The sequence below is a fragment of the Aquarana catesbeiana genome, linkage group LG13, assembly GCF_042186555.1.
Source record: "Aquarana catesbeiana isolate 2022-GZ linkage group LG13, ASM4218655v1, whole genome shotgun sequence".
NCBI classification, from domain to species: Eukaryota; Metazoa; Chordata; class Amphibia; order Anura; family Ranidae; genus Aquarana; species Aquarana catesbeiana.
This window is the reverse complement of record NC_133336.1, coordinates 161,870,566-161,888,704: the sequence shown is the minus strand read 5'-3', so window position 1 is coordinate 161,888,704 and position 18,139 is coordinate 161,870,566. Positions and strand designations below refer to the sequence as shown.

General features: G+C 39.4%; 1 protein-coding gene across 7 annotated transcripts in view; it reads right to left on the bottom strand.

Annotated features, from left to right (window-relative positions):
• Positions 1-1,203: 1,203 nt before the first annotated feature.
• MAX (MYC associated factor X) overlaps positions 1,204-18,139 on the bottom strand; it is a 70,242-nt gene continuing 53,306 nt past the window's right edge. For 2 of the 7 annotated variants that reach the window (XM_073609633.1, XM_073609635.1), the window contains 4 exons: positions 12,828-12,935; positions 6,811-6,927; positions 6,512-6,656; positions 1,204-2,602 (listed from right to left, as the gene is read on the bottom strand). In XM_073609633.1, coding sequence (XP_073465734.1) covers positions 2,415-2,602; positions 6,512-6,656; positions 6,811-6,927; positions 12,828-12,935 — 558 coding nt within the window. In that variant the 3' untranslated portion in view covers positions 1,204-2,414. The remainder of the gene's footprint in view (positions 2,603-6,511; positions 6,657-6,810; positions 6,928-12,827; positions 12,936-18,139) is intronic. The other 5 variants (XM_073609638.1, XM_073609640.1, XM_073609634.1 and 2 more) reach the window with 4 other exon arrangements.

Sequence of the window (18,139 nt, the reverse complement as noted above, 5' to 3'; positions counted from 1 at the left end):
ATGCCCTGTGCTCACTGCCCGGCACCATGGGGCTTGATTGGCATTTGCCATTGAACACCAGAATTGGCAGGTCTGCCACTGGTTCCCTGTGCTTTTCACAGATGAGAGCAGGTTCACCCTGAGCATATTTGACAGATGTGAAAGGGTCTAAAGAGAAGCCATGGAGATCATTATACTGCCTGTAACAGCATTCAGCATGACCGGTTTGGTGGCAGATCAGTGATGGTCTGGGGAGGTAATATCCATGGAGGGACGCACAGACCTCTACACACTAGACAATGGCACCCTGACTGCCATTAGGTATCGGGATGAAATCCTTGGACCCATTGTAAGACTCTACACTGGTGCAGTGGGTCCGGTGTTCCTCCTGGTGCACGACAATGCCCGGCCTCATGTGGCGAGTATGCAGCCAGTTCCTGGAAGAGCAAGGAATTGATACTATTGGCCCCCCATGCTCACCTAACCTAAATCCAACAGAATACCTCTGGGACATTATGAAATTTCAGCAAAATGGACAAGCCTGCTGCATCATTTTTTTCACTTTGATTGGGGTGTCTTTGAATTCAGCCCTCTATACGTTGATAGTTTTCACTTCTATCAATGTGGGATCCTTTCGTTCCTATCACATTACCCAGTCCATATCAGTATAGATATCCAGCATGATATTTTCACCATTGAGATCTGATGTGTTTTCAAAGTGTTCCTTTAAATTTTTTTTTTTTTTTTTGGAGCAGTGTATAAAGCATTGTTTGACTTCATTACCTTTGGGGAGGTCAAACTTTGAGGTGAGCATTCAATTTGCACAATGGGTAGATGCTACTTTTCTAGGTTTATCACAGGGGTCATGTGTGTGCACATTGACTATTTGGCCTGGACTTTATAACAGTGAAATGCAACTTATAACAAAATCAAAAATATTGTAATTGTTTGTTTTTTTTTGCGGTCACTTTTAGACTTATAGATTGTGCTTATTGTCCTTTTTGCACTATTCATAAATCACACTGAATGAAGATTGGTGGTATATAAAAAAAATTTAAAAAAACACAAACACAACAACATCTCCCAGCACCAGTCAATGTAAACCGACCAATTTTTTTTTTTTTTTTCCCTGCCAGAGCCAGTCAGTCCAAAACAAGCAGTGCTGGTGGCCGTCGATCAGCTACCAGCTTATGTTGTATCCGATTCAGTGATTGATTCAATAGCTTTGTTTAATCGAACATCGATCATTTATTTTTTTAATTGCTCCGTCACCATTTTCTTACCAACAACTGTGTAATGCAATGGCCATCATGATTGGACACAAATTGGATAGGCGTTTTGTCCTCATCTCACAAAATTTTGGCAAATCTAAACCTGGCAGCTAAGATATCAATTAGCAAAACATATGGCCATTTTAAAGGGTATGTGAACCCCAACAATAAACGGCTCTTATTTGGTCCCTCGATCTGTTAAATATACAATCAAAATAATTTTGTTATATTGCTTTGTTAATTACAAGATTTCTAACAAGATCAAAAAGGTATTTTTTTGCAAGTGGACAACTTCCCATGCTCTCTGCAGCCCACACATAGGGACTGGAAAGCTGCAATATATTACATTTTTAATTTTGGGTTAAAATACATCTTAACAGAAAAAAAAAAAAAAAAAAAAAAGTGGAACTGTTTTGTTTTTTTTCCCCCAATTGTGAACCAACATCACAATAAGCTTTTAATACTCTAATACAATCTCCTTTGGGCTTACCAATAACTATGTAATATTTAGGTCAATAAGGTAAGACATCACACAACAGTTTTGGAAAATCTAGAGAAGACTGTGCAAACAAATTATATTGTGGCCAAGTTTAAAGATTTGCCTCCCGACAGATATTCATGCCAAAAAGTTGATGCAGCAACAATCAGTTCTATGCAACATATTCATAAAAAAAAATCATGGGTTACACTTGCCAAAAATTGGGAGCTGTTTACACATATGCATTCTCATAATCCAAGACTAAATGATAAAAGTTGTTAACAAATGAACAGTGTTTAAAATCTGTAACATGTAAGGTAAAAAAAAAATTAACAAAAAACAAAAACACAATATCGCAATGCAGTTAAAAATAATTTTATAGACGAATGTGACTGCAAATCGTCATCAAGAAGGCTGCACTCCAGTACAGCACCACGTTTTACTTGCAGAGAATCTTTACCTGGCAAGCCTGTGGATGTTTCCTTAATATTTTAATACAGCTTGGAGAGGGAACAATGACATTGAGAAACAAGAAATCAAAGAGTCCAATAAACTAAAAGATAACAGGGAAAAAGTCCTTAAAAGAGCTGAGCAGGGCCTAAATAAGGGTCAAAGGGAGGGGAGGCGGGGGGGTGCTAAAGAAGTTTAGCTTGGTATAGGATGTTCTCTTTATTGCTTTATTTTGCTCAACTTGCTTCCATCCGTAGTTTCTTTCTGCTTTGAGGTTCTTCTGGTTCTGACTCTGAGCTGGAATCAGATCCTCCATCAAAAGCTGATATGGCACTGCCATTAGGATTGGTGTAAAGACTGCTGTCAGAGGAAGAATAGCTAGACTGAAGCCTTGAGTTTGATTTTGCTTTCTCCAGAGCACGAACTGCAAGACAAATCAAAAATATTTGTTCATATGAAAGTTTTCAGAACATACCTATAATTAGAGAAACCTGGTTCTAAGATTAAGAGAGGGAGACTTATTTAGGAGGATTTCCCACATTGAATGGGGGGTGGGGGTGGGAGGAGGGTTCTGCCACAGGAACGAATGTAAATGAGTTTGTAGTAGTATTCCAAACAGGTTACATAGTTACCATTATTATTATACAGGATTTATATAGCGCCAACAGTTTGTGCATCGCTTTACAACATCGGGGAAGACAGTACAATTACAATACAGGAGGGATCGGAGGGCCCTGCTCGTTAGTGCTTACAATCTAGAAGGGAGGGTCAAGTGGAACAAAAGGTAATAGCTGTGGGGGATGATCAGATGGACAAAATAAAAATACAGTTAGGTGTGGGTAGGAAAAACAATGGATATAAAAAGTCTATACACCCCTGTAAAAATGTCAGGTTTCTGTGATGTAAAAAAAATGAGACAAATTATTTCAGAACTTTTTCCACCTTTAATGTGACCTATAAACTGTACAACTCAATTGAAAAACAAAAACTGAAATTTAAAACAAAAGAATTTCCAAGGCATTAGATATACAATAGAACACAGCGAGGACAGTCATAATCAAGTGGAGAAAATATGGCACAACAGTGACCTTACCAAGAACTGGACGTCCCTCCAAAATTGATGAAAAGACGAGACGAAAACTGGTCAGGGAGGCTGCCAAGAGGCCTACAGCAACATTAAAGGAGCTGCAGGAATATCTGGCAAGTACTGGCTGTGTGGTAGATGTGACAACAATCTCCTGTCTTCTTCATAGGTCTGGTCTGTGGGGTAGGGTGGCAAGACGGAACCCTTTTCTTATGAAGAAAAACATCCAAGCCTGGCTACATTTTTGCAAAAACACATCTGAAGTCTCCCAAAAGCATGTGGAAAAATGTGTTGTGGTCTGATGAAATCAAAGTTGAATTTTTGACCATAATTCCAAAAGATATATTTGGTGCAAAAACAACACTGCACACCACCAAAAGAACACCATGCCCACAGTGAAGTGTGGTGGTGGCAGCATCATGCTTTTGGGCTGTTTTCTTCAGCTGGAACAGGGGCCTTAGTCAAAGTAGAGGGAATTATGAACAGTTCCATATACCAGTCAATATTGGCACAAAACATTCAGGCTTCTGCTATAGCGGAACATGAAGAGGAACTTCATCTTTCAGCATGACAATGACCCAAAGCATACATCCTAATCAACAAAGTAATGGCTTCACCAGAAGAAGATTAAAGTTTTGGAATGGCCCAGCCAGAGCCCAGACCTGAATCTGATTGAAAATCTGTGGGGTGATCTGAAGAAGGCTGTGTACAGGAGATGCCCTAGCAATTTGACGGATTTGGAGTGCTTTTGCAAAGAAGAGTGGGCAAGTCAAGTAGTGCCATGCTGGGAGACTCTTACCCAGAAAGACTAAGTGCTGTAATAAAATCAATATGTAATTCAACAAGAGAATTTGTTTAAGGGTGTGCACACTTAGGCCTCATGCACACAGGCTGTTAAAATAACGTTATGAAAACGCCAGTATCTTTGCAGTGATTTTTTTTTTTTTTTACTTTTTTCAACATTTTTGCAATAGCGTTTAGCAGTTTTGAGCGTTTTTCCGTGTTATCGTTTTTTTTCAAAATTTTTTTTTTCAATGGACCAAAAACGTTAAAAAAACGTTGGTGAATGACGTTTTTGAGCGTGTCTCTCAGAACCCACTGGTCCTGGGTTTTTTTTTTACAGCTTAAAAACGCCTATGCCATTTGCAGCTCAAAAACGCCTAGGTGGGCATGAAGCCATAGACTAACATAGACAGGCCTTTTTAAGCTGAAAAAAAGCAGCTGTAAAAACGTCCATGTGCATGAGGCCTTATGAATCCATATTATTTTTATTTTTTATTTTACTTCCCTCCACCTAAAAGATTTTAGTTTGTTCAACTGAGTTGTTCAGTTTATAGGTCACATTAAAAAAAAAAAAAGTGGAAAAAGTTCTGAAATTATATTTTATCTTTGTCTCATTTTTTTTACTTCACAGAAACCGACACTTTAACAGGGGTGTGTAGACCTTTTTATAGCCACTGTACGTTGGGGAAAAAAAAAAAAAAAAAAAGTACATCCAGTTCAACCAATAAATAAATGTTAGCATGCTTAGAGACAAACACATTTATAAATTTTTGTAATAAATGCTTTTTCGTAAGTCTTAAAGCCAATATTATGGCGCTACAGTGTCCTCTTGATCTTTGTCTCTTTTCTGGGCTGGGTGGTCTATCTTAATGCAGCGTGGCACTGATGTAACAATGTCAGTACCACGATCTGCAATAGTACACGGTAAATAAAGGGCACCATGGTGACATCATGACAGTGCACAATCTTCTGCAAGACTGAGGACATCTTATAGAGAAGAGATGCTGCCAAAGACAACACCAAACTGAAAGAGTATTGCAGATGGTGCAAACAAAAAATACGCAAAAAGCCAATATATATAACAATATGGCAAAAAATGGCCAATCAATATAAAAACGGGGGCACGAAAAGTGCATTCATGACAACACACAGGCAACAAATAGGCAATTGTAAGACAGATGGGTAAGAAATGGCAAATCAAAACAAGCAAGAAACAAAGAAGCAATTGCAACAGTTACAATATGCCAGGTTTCTCGACAGTGAGGTGCTTTTTTTGGCACAAGAACAGGTCCAGTATAGTTGCTTCACTAACACTCCATTTAAAGCCCACTGCACCCTTAAAAATACCAAAATGCACCTCAATTTTGCCTTTCATATTGTCTCAAGTTAATTCTGCAAAATTGTGAAATTTCACCAAAGTGTGCAGATTTGCTGCAATTTAAGCACAGGGAAAACTTAATTGAATTCTACCCCAATAGCCATGTAAAAGATCTGCAATCAGATCATGCATGCATAACTGCTTATATCATATCTATGGCCACATTTCTTGGTGGATTTGATTTAAATCATGATTTTAACCGCTAGTAAAAAGACTTGATTTAAATCAACATCATTTTTAAAGAGCAACTGTCATCTCTGTCCCGCAGCGGTTCCTCTGACCCGCTGGTGACTCACAGACCATCCCATTCACTTTAATGGGACGGCTGGTGATGCGGCAGTGACACAAGGTGAGGGAGGTGGCAGCAGCAGGTGAGTGGATGCCCGCTAAAAGGCGCTGCCATGATGGATCTGAAATGACAGGTGCTCTTTAAATGTAAGGACTTATTCTTGCTGGTAGGTAGAATTTTTAATATTTACAAATAAAATGAAGGTTTCCCATTCGGAATAATAAGCTGTCAGGTTAGTAAATCAGCGATATGAGAACCGATTCATACAGTTTGTAGTGTACATAGATTTGCAAAACAATGGGATAAAGGAATATTCCTGAACTTTGTTTTAGCTCATGGTTACTGTGAAACTGTATCAATGCAGTGCATGTTATCTCAGTTTGCAGAGCTTGGAATTATTGAGAGAGTTTACCAAAAATGGAAATATTGCAGAATATACATAAAACTTTATTTTTTGTCCAAACACATATTAGGGATGGAGGTTTGCCATTGCTATGATTAGGTTGTGTCAGGTCACATTATTACATGCTACATAACTAAGCTCCATTTCATGCTAAATAAACTAAATCATTAATGTATCCTGAACAGGAAACTATATTTAGATAGATTTTTACTCCAAAAGCATTTTATTAAAATACATTTGATTAAAATCAAAAAAAAAAAAAAAAAGATTATTTTTTTTTTAAATCATCGATTTTTATCCACCCTGCCACATTTAGAACTCTTAGTAACGTACAATTAAATACTTTGCAAGGTGTCTGCCAAAACAAAGACTGAAAGACTTAACACAAGTTCTCACCTTGTTGTTCTAACAGAGCATTCTGTCTCTTTAGGTCATCAATATCTTGCTGGTGTGTGTGATTTTTTCTTCTCATATACTGTATATACTCTGTTGCTTTGTCCAGGATCTGTGCCCGTGAAGCCTTAATGGGGGAAAAAAAATCCTAAGCCTATATTTATTTTTGACAAGAATAAAAAATGAACTTAAAGTAGATCTTTAAAATTGCCTTAAAAAAAATACCAAAAACAAAAAAACAAAAAAACAAAACTATTCCGTATTGTTGCAAAGGCTCTGTAATTAGAAATGAAGACATTTACTTTATACTTTTTGTCATCCTCTGCATCCTTTCCAACCAGGCCATTCCCATCTGTGCTCTGAGAGAATGAGAGAGATGTGGTCCACCTCCGACTCGGGCAAAGCTTGCCACATGCTGGCTGTATGTGGTAAATATTAAATATTACATTTTTCCTGTTTAAATAAAATATTACTATACAATAGATCCCGGCTAGTACTAGTTGCTAAGGTGCCACATCCCTTATTACACAAAACGTAGTAGTAGGATAGGATTTTCTTAGGCACCAAAAGACACAAAATCCAAAAAATTATACATTTTTATTTTAGAACAAAGCATTAAAAGCACATATTATAAAACCACCATTTTAGTATGATACAAACACCACCCTGGCAGCAAAACAGGCTGTCACAAATAAGAATTAACTTTCCATTCAAATGATCTTCATCAGGGTTAAAATATTGGTGGTATAGTCTGAAATACAAATGGATACATGTCAAAACATTTGAACAAATGATATCAAGGAGGATTTCCCACACTGAATGTAGGAACTACTACATATAAAACTTACAAAATCCAAATCAGATATTGGAGTGGGTGTGGCTGCCAATGTGAACCACATGGATCAAAACTTGAGGAGCACTTAAAAGGAGCTGTAAAGTCTGTATAGGAGTTAGAATACATTAAGGTGAAAAACCTCAAGACTTTACATGTATTAAGGTGAAAAACCTTTTGTGGTGCAGCTGCCCCCCAGAGCCCTCCTTTTACTTACCTAAACCCAATCTTTCTAGCGTTGAGAACGAGCCCAGCAACAACAGAAGCTGTCTTGGGTCCTCATTGCATAGACCGATAACAGCAGGAGCCAATGGCTCCCACTGCTGTCAATCAAATCCAGTGGCACGGGAGTTGGGGCCCGAGTCCTGCTGTATGTTTCAATGGACGCAGCAGCAGGACTCGGGAGCGTGCCTGCACAAGAGCCCCCATGGAAAGCGGCTCTCCGTGGGAGCACTTGATGCGGAGGAGGAGCCAGGAGCACTGCCAGAGGACCCCAGAAAAGGGGCCGCTCTGTGCAAAACCCTTGCACAGAGGAGGCAAGTACTACTTGTTTGTTATTGAGAAAAAAAAAAAAAAAGCACCTTTTACAATCACTTTGAGCACAGATGCCAAAAAAGGACCTCCCACTAGTAGAAACCGAGAAGAAAAAAAAAAAAAATGAAATTTCAATTTACTATGTTTCTACTAGTGAGAGGTCCTTTTTTTTGGATATATGCGTTTCACATTGGCAACCAATTGGTAAGTTTATATGTAGTATGTTATGTTGTAGCAACTATGGATATTACTTGTTCAAATGTTTTGACATGTATCCATTTGTGTTTCGGACCATACCACCCATATATATCCCCTGATAAAGATCATTTGAATCAAAATGCACTGGAGTTAACGATCTTTCAGGACATACTGTTTTGCTGTCAGGGTGGTGCTTGTAATTTGTATCAGACTAAAATGGTTATTTGCATAATAATTATATGTGCTTTTAATGCTTTGTTCTAAAATAAAAACTTGGAATTTTGTGTCTTTTGGTGCCTAAAAAAACCCAAAAAATCCCATTCTCATACTACATATTTGTTCTAAATAAAATATATAATTCTATTAAACAGTTTTTAATTCAGAGCAACCTGCTGGACAAGTAAAACCTGGTCATTGTCAACATCAGGAAAGGATTCATCTCTGTAAATCTCTTAACCACTTCAAATCTGGAAGATTTTACCTCATTCATGACAAGGTCATTTTTTGCTATTCGCTACTGTGCTACTTTAACTGGCGATTGAGTACAGCGTTGCATGACCGCGCAAACAAAATGTATATGATTTTTTGTCACACAAATAGAGCCCTCTTTTAGTGGTATTTGATCACCACTGGGCTCTATTTGTTCTTTTGCGATAAAGACCAAAAATTGTGAATATAAAAGAAAAAAACAATATTTTTAATTTCTGCTATAAAACCTTCAATTAAATTAAAAAATCCTTCATAAATTCTGCTACGTTTTTGATTTTAAAAAAATACCAATAAGTGTAAATGGATTGGTTTGTGTGAAGGTTATAGCGCCTACAAACTTTGGTATATATAAACTGGAATTTTTTTATTTTGTATACAACTAACGGTTGCTATCAATTACTTATGATGGGATTGCGATACTGCCATGGACAATCTGACACTAACCAACGCTGGGGGGAACTTACTGACATCAGTGCTATTAATACAGTGATCGGGGCTAAAAATATACACGGACACTGGCTGGGAAGGGGTTAACATCTAAGGCGATTAAGGGGTTCAATTTGTGCCCATGTGTAGTGTGTGTAAAGTGTGCTGCTTTTTGCTAATGATCTTTGTTTGGGATGAGAAACTGACAGATTGCTCCCTGTGCAGAGCTGTGTTGAATTTCAACACAGAGCTCTCGGCTGTGAACGTACACAGCCGATCAGCACGTCCGGGCCGTAAACCATTGGCCGGGACTTTCCGACAGGCTCCCACTGTGTGTCCCTCCTTATGGAGGAAGTCAATGATGGTTTTCTACACAACTGTCAGGTCAGCAGTCTTTCCCATGATTGTGATTCCTACTGAACCAGACTGAGAGACCATTTAAAGGCTCAGGAACCCTTTGCAGGTGTTATGGCTTAATTAGCTGATTAGAGTGGGAAACTTTTAGCCTAGAATATTGCACCTTTTCACAATAGTCTAATTTTCTGAGATTGTGGATTTGGGGTTTTCATGAGCTGTAAGCCATAATCATCACAATTATGACAAATCACGGCTTGAACTATCTTGCATTGCATGTTATGAGTCTCATATATTAGTTTCACCTTTTAAGTTGCATTAGTGAAATAAATGAACTTTTGCACAATATTCTAATTTTTCGAGTATCACCTGTAAATGGAGAAGGATTAGCACTCCCAATGTTCTTTTTTATTGCTGTCTGTATTTTCACTGGGAAGATTCATCTTCTCCATTTCTCCTGGTGACCACCATCACCAAAACAGAAAGTGATGGGAAATCCCAAATGTTAGTTTTCACCAGAAAAGGGGAAATATTTCATCAAGCACACCTCTCTGGGCAACCACTGTATGGAGGGGAATTCCCTGCAATTTGTAGAGAATTCTTCTCACTTCCCGTTCCATCTTTATGATGGAAATGTTCACAATCAGACAAAGACAGTCAACAATAAAATGGACAGGGTTTTAGCCCTTCCCTCCTACACTATCCAAAAAAAACACACACACACAAAATGGTATAGTGGTGCAAGGGGGATTATGGCATGGGGTTTTTTTTTTTTTTTTTTTTTTTTTTTTTTTTTTTAGGGGTTGGGCTTGGCCCCTTGGTTCCAGTGAAAAACTCTTTAGGTGCCAGCATGCCAAGACATTTTGGACAATTTCATACTCCCAACTTTGTGGGAACAGTTTGGGGATGGTCCCTTCCTGTTCCAACATGACTGCGCACCAGTGCACTAAGCAAGGTCCATAAAGACATGCATAAGCGAGTTTGGGGTGGAGGAACTTGACTGTCCTGACCTCAACCCAATAGAACATCTTTGGGATGAACTAGAGCAGAGACTGCGAGCCAGACCCTCTTGTCCAACATCAGTGCCTGACCTCACAAATGCACTTTTGGAAGAATGGTCAAACATTCCCATAGACACACTCCTAAACCTTTTGGCCAGCCTGCCCAGAAGAGTTGAAGCTGTTATAGATGCGAAGGGTGGACCAACTCAATATTTGTGCAGGTTTAAGAGATATCCTGGGTAGCCACAGGTAAGCCTTATTATAGGCTTACCTGTAGCAAAAACTGGTCTGTAAGGGTTTACAACCACTTTAACCCTACGCACTAACACTGGGATGCCATTAAAATTCATGTACGTGTAAAGACAGGTGTCTCAATACAATTGGTAATATAGTGTATGTATCTATCTATCCATCTAAGTAGACCTAAATAAATCCGATTTATATGTAGCTAAAGAGATTGAAGATCCTGTGGGCAGGGTTTATTTTTTATTTGAGAAAAGGGAAGGCAAAAAAAAAAAAAAAGAAGCGCCAGGCAAATCCTAGTGCAGCATGAATTTATTAAATTAAAATACAAAAAAAAAATGGAAACAGTGTAAGGTGCACTTACAGAGTGCTAATAAAGGTGGGTGCTTTCCACATTAAGCATCACAGGAGAGCCACCAGGTGTCCCTGGGGAATAATCCACAAGCACCCTATGTCATTGGGAAGTTGAAGCCTCGAGGGAGCTCGGGAGAGACTGCTGAGTAACTGTGTGGAAGTAATCTGGAGCTGTCAAACTGGTGAGCTGACTAACTGGTGAGCCACCTTCCGCTGTGCCTGGCCAATCGGAACATGTTTCGAAGGCTTGGCCACACCTCCATCAGCGATATATCCTTCATGAACTTAATTTAAGCTGCACTAGGATTTGCCTGGCGCTTCTCCCTCTTTTGTGCCTTCCTATTTCTCACAGTGATCGTGTTTCCCAGCTCATGCCTGAAGCAGCCGCGCTCCCACTGCAGTACTTATTTCAGAGACTCAGATCAGACAGTCATCCCCTAGAACTCCATGTTTATCTCTTTCTCTCAGGACTTGATTGATTTTTAGAATTTCATTAATTTTTCAAATTTTAACAATTTTTATTTTCCATTTTTTTATTGTTGCTTTGATGAATTAGCAGACCTATGCATTTCTTCCTACTATTTCTAATCATCAGACGTTTTAAGCGCTGAGTGTTACACCAGTTCTTTGTCTAATTGAATATTTATTTCTATATTCAATTTTGGAAATTTATATAGCAGTGTTACAGTCTAAAGATATCTTGAATTCTGCCTGTAATCAAATTCTGGTTGAGTCAACCGGTTGTGGATAAAATCTACCAATATATAACCCTTGGAAACATCAGCAATGAAGCCAGTAAAATGTTCTAGTGTCATATGGGATACCCCAAAACCTATTACTATTGAAGTGGAAGTAAAGTTGCTGTCTAAGCAAATGGCTGACAGGTAGGGTATTTATGACAGAAGAGACCCTAGTTGTCTCTTCTGCCATAAATGCACCCTTCTGCCTGTCAGCTGTCATGTACACTGAGCCGCACGCATAACCCACCTGAGGGGCCTAAAAAATAAAAAATTATAGCACTTCATTTCCGCTTTAATAGGTTTTTCCTCCCCATTACACATGGAGGAACAGTTTCTAGTCAATTCCTCTAAGGGTTATTGCTGGTAAAAAGCTTATGTAGTGCTGAAAACCACAGGAGATTAAGACACTAGATGTGGGAAACTTTAAACCAATAAATCAAACATATAAATTGATAAAAGGGAGATTATTGGCTCATTCACTCCATGTCCGAAGAGCTGTGTTGCTCTTCACACAGACTCAACACTAGGGAACATAGAAAAGAATTATTTTCTATGTGCCAAGTTCCTGGCATAACACTGTTGAGGTGCGAACCAGGGAGATAGCACAACTGGCCCAAGGTGTAAACCTGCCTGCCATATCACAAAGAGTGATGCATTTGTAGGCATTTAGGTCAGGCTGTACCTGCAACAGTCAATGCAAATGGGGCTGCTTTTCTGTGGCTATAGCAATTTAATAACATTTCAACATTCTTTGCACATATCGGCCTTAATAAACAAAGCCATTATAAAAGACCTATTTAACCCCTTCCCGCTCAGCCCTGGTAAACCTTTACTAGAGTTCTGTATGCCGGGGGGGGGTGGGGGGGTGGGGGGGGGGCAGGGGGAGGATCGGCAGTCAGGCGACCTCTGTGATTAGCTGTCACGATTGAGAACTGGTCCCGACACCTACTGGTCGTTACTGTCCTTCACAGCTTAGTTTCTGTGTTGAGAGCGCGCTCTCAGCACAGAAACATTAGCTACCCAGTCACCCATATTGCAGCATGTGCTACACTAGCGGCAAGCGGTTAAGGAACATATAGAGCATAAGCTTAGTACTAAGTATTTACAATCGCGTGTGTATATTTATTTTAAGCTACAAGTAAACTCACCTTTTCCCCTTGGAGTGAAGGTACTGAGTCTCTTAGACTGTGGAAACTGTCCTTAATATGGTCCCTCCGTTTACGTTCTAGCGCATTGTGATGTGCTCTTTTGTCCGCCTACAAAAAAAAAGTTAAGAGTGATTTAACAATAGGATAGTTCCCTGGGGAAAAAGTTCTATTTATAGAAAACTACCTGATAGCAGGTTATATTGCATTGGAACCATATCAAAAACATACTACCCATACTATAGAGTAACAAATTCTATTGTAATCTTGTATAGAGACAATAACAAAATACCTAAGTCTTGAATTTCCGGAGTAGAACAAGGGCCCAAGCAGCTTCACAGAATGCCTAAAAAAAACATCTGAAAGGCTGCATGTGCTAAACCTGTTAAAATATTTTACCAAAATATAGATTTTCTTGTTGTGAATAAAGCGCTTACACAATCAAGAAGTGTTACTAATGTTGCAGGATGCTGTGTTATAATCACAAATGGGGATTAGGCTGCCAATAAGACTGGGCTTGATGTTTTTCTAAGTAATCCCTGGAACATTTTTAAAATACCTGTTTATCCTGCCAAAAGAATCATTGGTGATGTTCTTCCATTCTTCTAGTGCAGCAATGCCCACAGTTTCTCAGACTGTCATTGCATTGCTTTATCTGCAGGAAATTAGGGATGTAAAAGCCGTTCTCAGTATCCCCCCCAACAAACCTAATGGTTCTATGCCAAGAATAATTTTATGAAAAATAGCCAATCAAGAATTCAAAATAATTTAAAATTGTTTGCTCAGAGTACAACAGAACATTCTTTAGTGCTCGTTCAAACCAGAATTGCACAGGAAAGCATCTTGCACTATGTGATTTTCAGCCTACTCATTTTAATGTGCTGTAATCGCACAGGATGGTACCAAAATTAGTGCATGGGCTACTTTTAAACACACACTGCAACCGAATTCAATGGTACTGCAGTACCATGCGATCTGCGATTGGGGTGTTGTTGGGTATTTATTGTTGCCTTATGAGTTTATTTGAAATCTCCATTAATAGCTGTAAAATATTGTAATTATGAATATATTTAGCTTGTATTTATGGAGGGTGTGTAACATAGCTTCACAGAAGTGTCTGTTTCGGTGCCTAAGCTTGCGTATACAAACAATGGGACCCAAACCTCATCGTTCTACACATACTCACTTCAAAGGATCCCATATTTGAATATGCAATGAGGGGCCGTGGCCAGACTGTCATGTATACTTAATTTCCTAGTCTGGGACAAGGATTTGCATTAAAGGGGGCTGACTTATTTAAAGTATAGGAATTGGAGATGTAGCCAGTCCTTACCCAGGATTAGAGAGGCCCACCAATCAGAGCCAGGCCATGCCAACCAACGAGGCATCAGCCTGTAATGATATACACAGACTAGATAGGAGGGAAACACACACTCTCTGGTGGAGCGGTCACTCAAATGGAGCCTTTGTGGGTCATAGCCTGTTAACTATTGGAACTAAATATGTTTATTTCATGGTCTTTTCTCTCCTACTGTTTGTAGATTAAGGTTGTATTCCTTCATGTAATGCATGATTTTTTTTACCCTTTTCCTGTGCAATTAGATAGATTGCTGTGTATCAGTCTAGGCCTACTTTACTATATACCAATCAATTTTTGTCATTGTGTTAAAGCTTTCACTCATGGTCAAAGAACTCTCATTTACCCCAAATCATATTTGAGAGATATTAAATCTCAAATATAGTAAACGGGTAACACAATTGAGGGTTCGAGTCTCTTCGTGATCGCCAATTATGTTACCGGTTTACTATATTTGAGATTTATATATAAGTGAGCATGTGTAAAACAATGAGGTTTGGGTCCCATTGTTTGTATACACAACCTTAGGCACCGAACTGTCTGTCTAACAGACACTTCTGTGTTCTGTGTTACACGTCCTCCATAAATACAAGCTAAATAAAAAAATATTCATAATTACAATATTTTACAGCTTTTGATGGAGATTTCACATAAACTCATAGGGCAACACTATTGATACGGTTTGCTTCAGCGCCTACCAGTGTGAACAGGTAACCGATACTTGCTATGTATTCATATGCATGCTGCATATATCCATTAGGGTGAGGTTTTTTGGAAAGGTTGTGTGGCCCTAAAACATTAGTATTTGACAAAAAGGTTCACTTTTTAGAAAATATTTATTAGGGAAGCACCGATACCATTTTTTTTTTTTCTTAAACACTGAGTACCGATACTTTTTTCAAGTACTTGCTAATAATAATTACTGATACTCATTGCCTAGGAAATGTTGGTACAGGGATGGTTTGGGAAGTGGGGGTTGTTAGAGAGTTGGGCGAGGGTGGGGTGAAATAGGGATTTTGGGGTGAGAGAGTTGGGATGGAAAAGGCTGTGATCGGTGTGTGTGTGTGTGTGTGTGTGTGTGTGTGGTCATTGGGAAACATGGGGCAGAGGTGACAGCTGGTGAAGGGAAGGAGGATGCAACACAGGGAGGGCAAAGAACAAGGGGTTAGGAGGGCAGGGTTCAGGCACAGTACATGCAGAGTTCAGTTCTCCACCACGCCATTCCACTGCATTCTCATCCACATGATCCTCCATCCACCCCTTCTCAGCTCTGACTTGTGTTCACACCTCCTCTACTGCCTTTCATCTTCTCACACCTCCCTTAAGAGCTACACCCTGCACATACCTTACCATTGTACTAATGCAAAGTACCCAGCCAGCTCTAGCACAGACATCCCCAATTGCAGATCATCTGGGGGCGTCAGCAGCCAGGTCAGAGAAAGTGCAGCCTACCTCCCGTAGCCCCCCTCCTGCCCCTGACAGTACTACCTGGAGTGCCAGCATCTCCTTTGTCATCGCACTGCAGACAAGCTTTCAAAAAGCCCCGATCATAGTATTGATTTAGCTGACAGGCTGGGACTGATGTGTCCAGTTCGGGTCTGAGGTTACTTCTGGTATCTGTTTAGGGTATCTGAGAATTTTCGAGTACCAATACCCGCGAAAATGCCTAGTATCGGCACCAATATTAGTATTGTATCGATGCAACCCTAATATTTATTCTACTTGTTCGAGTTCCAACAAAGCAATAGATCGAATTACAACCAAAGGACATCCCTATGTATTTTGTTTATTCTATTCATGTTTGGGGGCTTCCTCCTACAATCAAAATATCAGAGTTGGGTTGCACAGGTCTGATCCCTATTGGCCCACATTTGATTAGTCTGTAGGAAACAAAAGCCTTGAAATTAAATTATCTTTAAATTTAAAATATCTAAATTTATATACTGTAAAGAAAACCCAATGGAAAGAAAACCCAATGGAAAGAACTAGAGGCAAACTCAACAACACTAGACAGACAAAATGCAGTAGAACCATAAGACAGACATGTGCACCACGTGGTACAGTGCCTTGCAAAAGTATTCACCCTCCTTGGCATTTTTTGTGTTTTGTTGCCTTACAACCTGGAATTAACATGGATTGTTTTGGGATTTGCATCATTTAATTTACAGAACATGCCCACAACTTTGAAGATTTTTTTTTAATTCTTGTGAAGCAAACAAATAGGACAAAATAACAGAAAAAGTCAATGTGCATAACTATTCACCCCCCTAAAGTCAATACTTTGTAGAGCCACCTTTTGCGGCTATCACAGCTCCAAGTCACTTTGGACAAGTCTCTATGAGCGTGCCACATCTTACCACTGGGATTTTTGCTCATTACTCCTTGCAAAACTGCTACAGCTCCTTCATGTTGGATGGTTTGTTCTTGTGACCAGCAATCTAAGTCTGCCCACAGATTTTCTATTGGATTGAGGTCTGGGCTTTGACTAGGCCATTCCAAACACATTTACATGCTTCCCCTTAAACCCACTCAAGTGTTGCTTTAGCAGTGTGTTTGGGGTCATTGTCCTGCTGGAAAGTGAACTTCTGTCCTAGCCTCAAATCACACACACACACACACACACACACACACACACACACACAGCGGTACAGGTTTTGCTCAAGAATATCCCTGTATTTAGCACCATCCATCTTTCCCTCAACTCTGACCAGTTTCCCAGTCCTGACTGCTGAAAAACATCCCCACAGCATGATGCTGCCACCACGTTTCACTGTGGGGATGGTGTTTTGTGTGATGTAATGTGTTGGGTTTGTGCCAGACATAGCGTTTTCTTTGATGGCCAAAAAGTTCAGTTTTAGTCTCATCTGAACAGAGAACCTTCCTCCATACTTTTTTGGAGTCTCCCACATGCCTTTTCGCAAACTCAAAATCGTGCCATTTTGTGTTTTGCTGAAAGTAATGGCTTTCTTCTGGCCAGTCTGCCATAAAGCCCAACTCTATGGAGCGTAAGGCTTATTGTCGTCCTATGTACAGATACTCCAGTCTCTGCTGTGGAACTCTGCAGCTACTCCAGGGTTACCTTAGATCTCTGTGCTGCCTCTCCGATTAATGCCCTCCTTGCCCAGTCCGTGAGTTTTGATGTGCAGCCATCTCTTGGTAGGTTTGCTGTTGTGCCATGTTCTTTCCATTTGGTTATGATAGATTTGATGGTGCTCCAGGGATCAAATATTTGGATATTTTTTTTTTTTATAACCTAACCCTGACTTGTACTTCTTAACAACATTGTCCCTTACTTGTTTGGAGAGTTCATTGGTCTTCATGGCAGTGTTTGGTTAGTAGTGCCTCTTGCTAAGTAATGACAGATCATCCGACACCTAGATTGCACACAGGTAGACATCATTTCACTAATTATGTGACTTCTAAAAAGGTAATTGGTTGCACCAGAGCTTTTTATGGGCTTCATAACAAAGGGGGTGAATACATACGCACATGCCAATTATCAGTTTTTTGTATAATTTCTAATTTTACTTCACAAACTTAGACTATTGTGTTCTGATCCATCACATATAATTCAGATTAAAAAACACATTGAACTAAAGGCTGTAATGTAACAAAATAGGTAAAAACCCAAGGGAGATGAATACTTTTGAAAGGCACTGTTTGTATGTTGCAACATTGTGCGAGACTAACCTATACATATTAATCTTCATAGGCATGGAATCTGCACACATGACCGCATCAGCAAGATTTAGACACTGGGCAATTGGCCCCAAACTTGGGATTCACATAGGATACATCAGTTTATAGGACTATATACATTTGCCGATTTGGCTTTTATAGCATCCAAGTTAAAAGTCACAGATTTTTAAGTTGCCATATCATTGATGAACATTTGTATTAAAATAAAGACTACTGAATCAGTGGGCTAATTTACCAAGTGAGCCCAAGTGTCTCATTT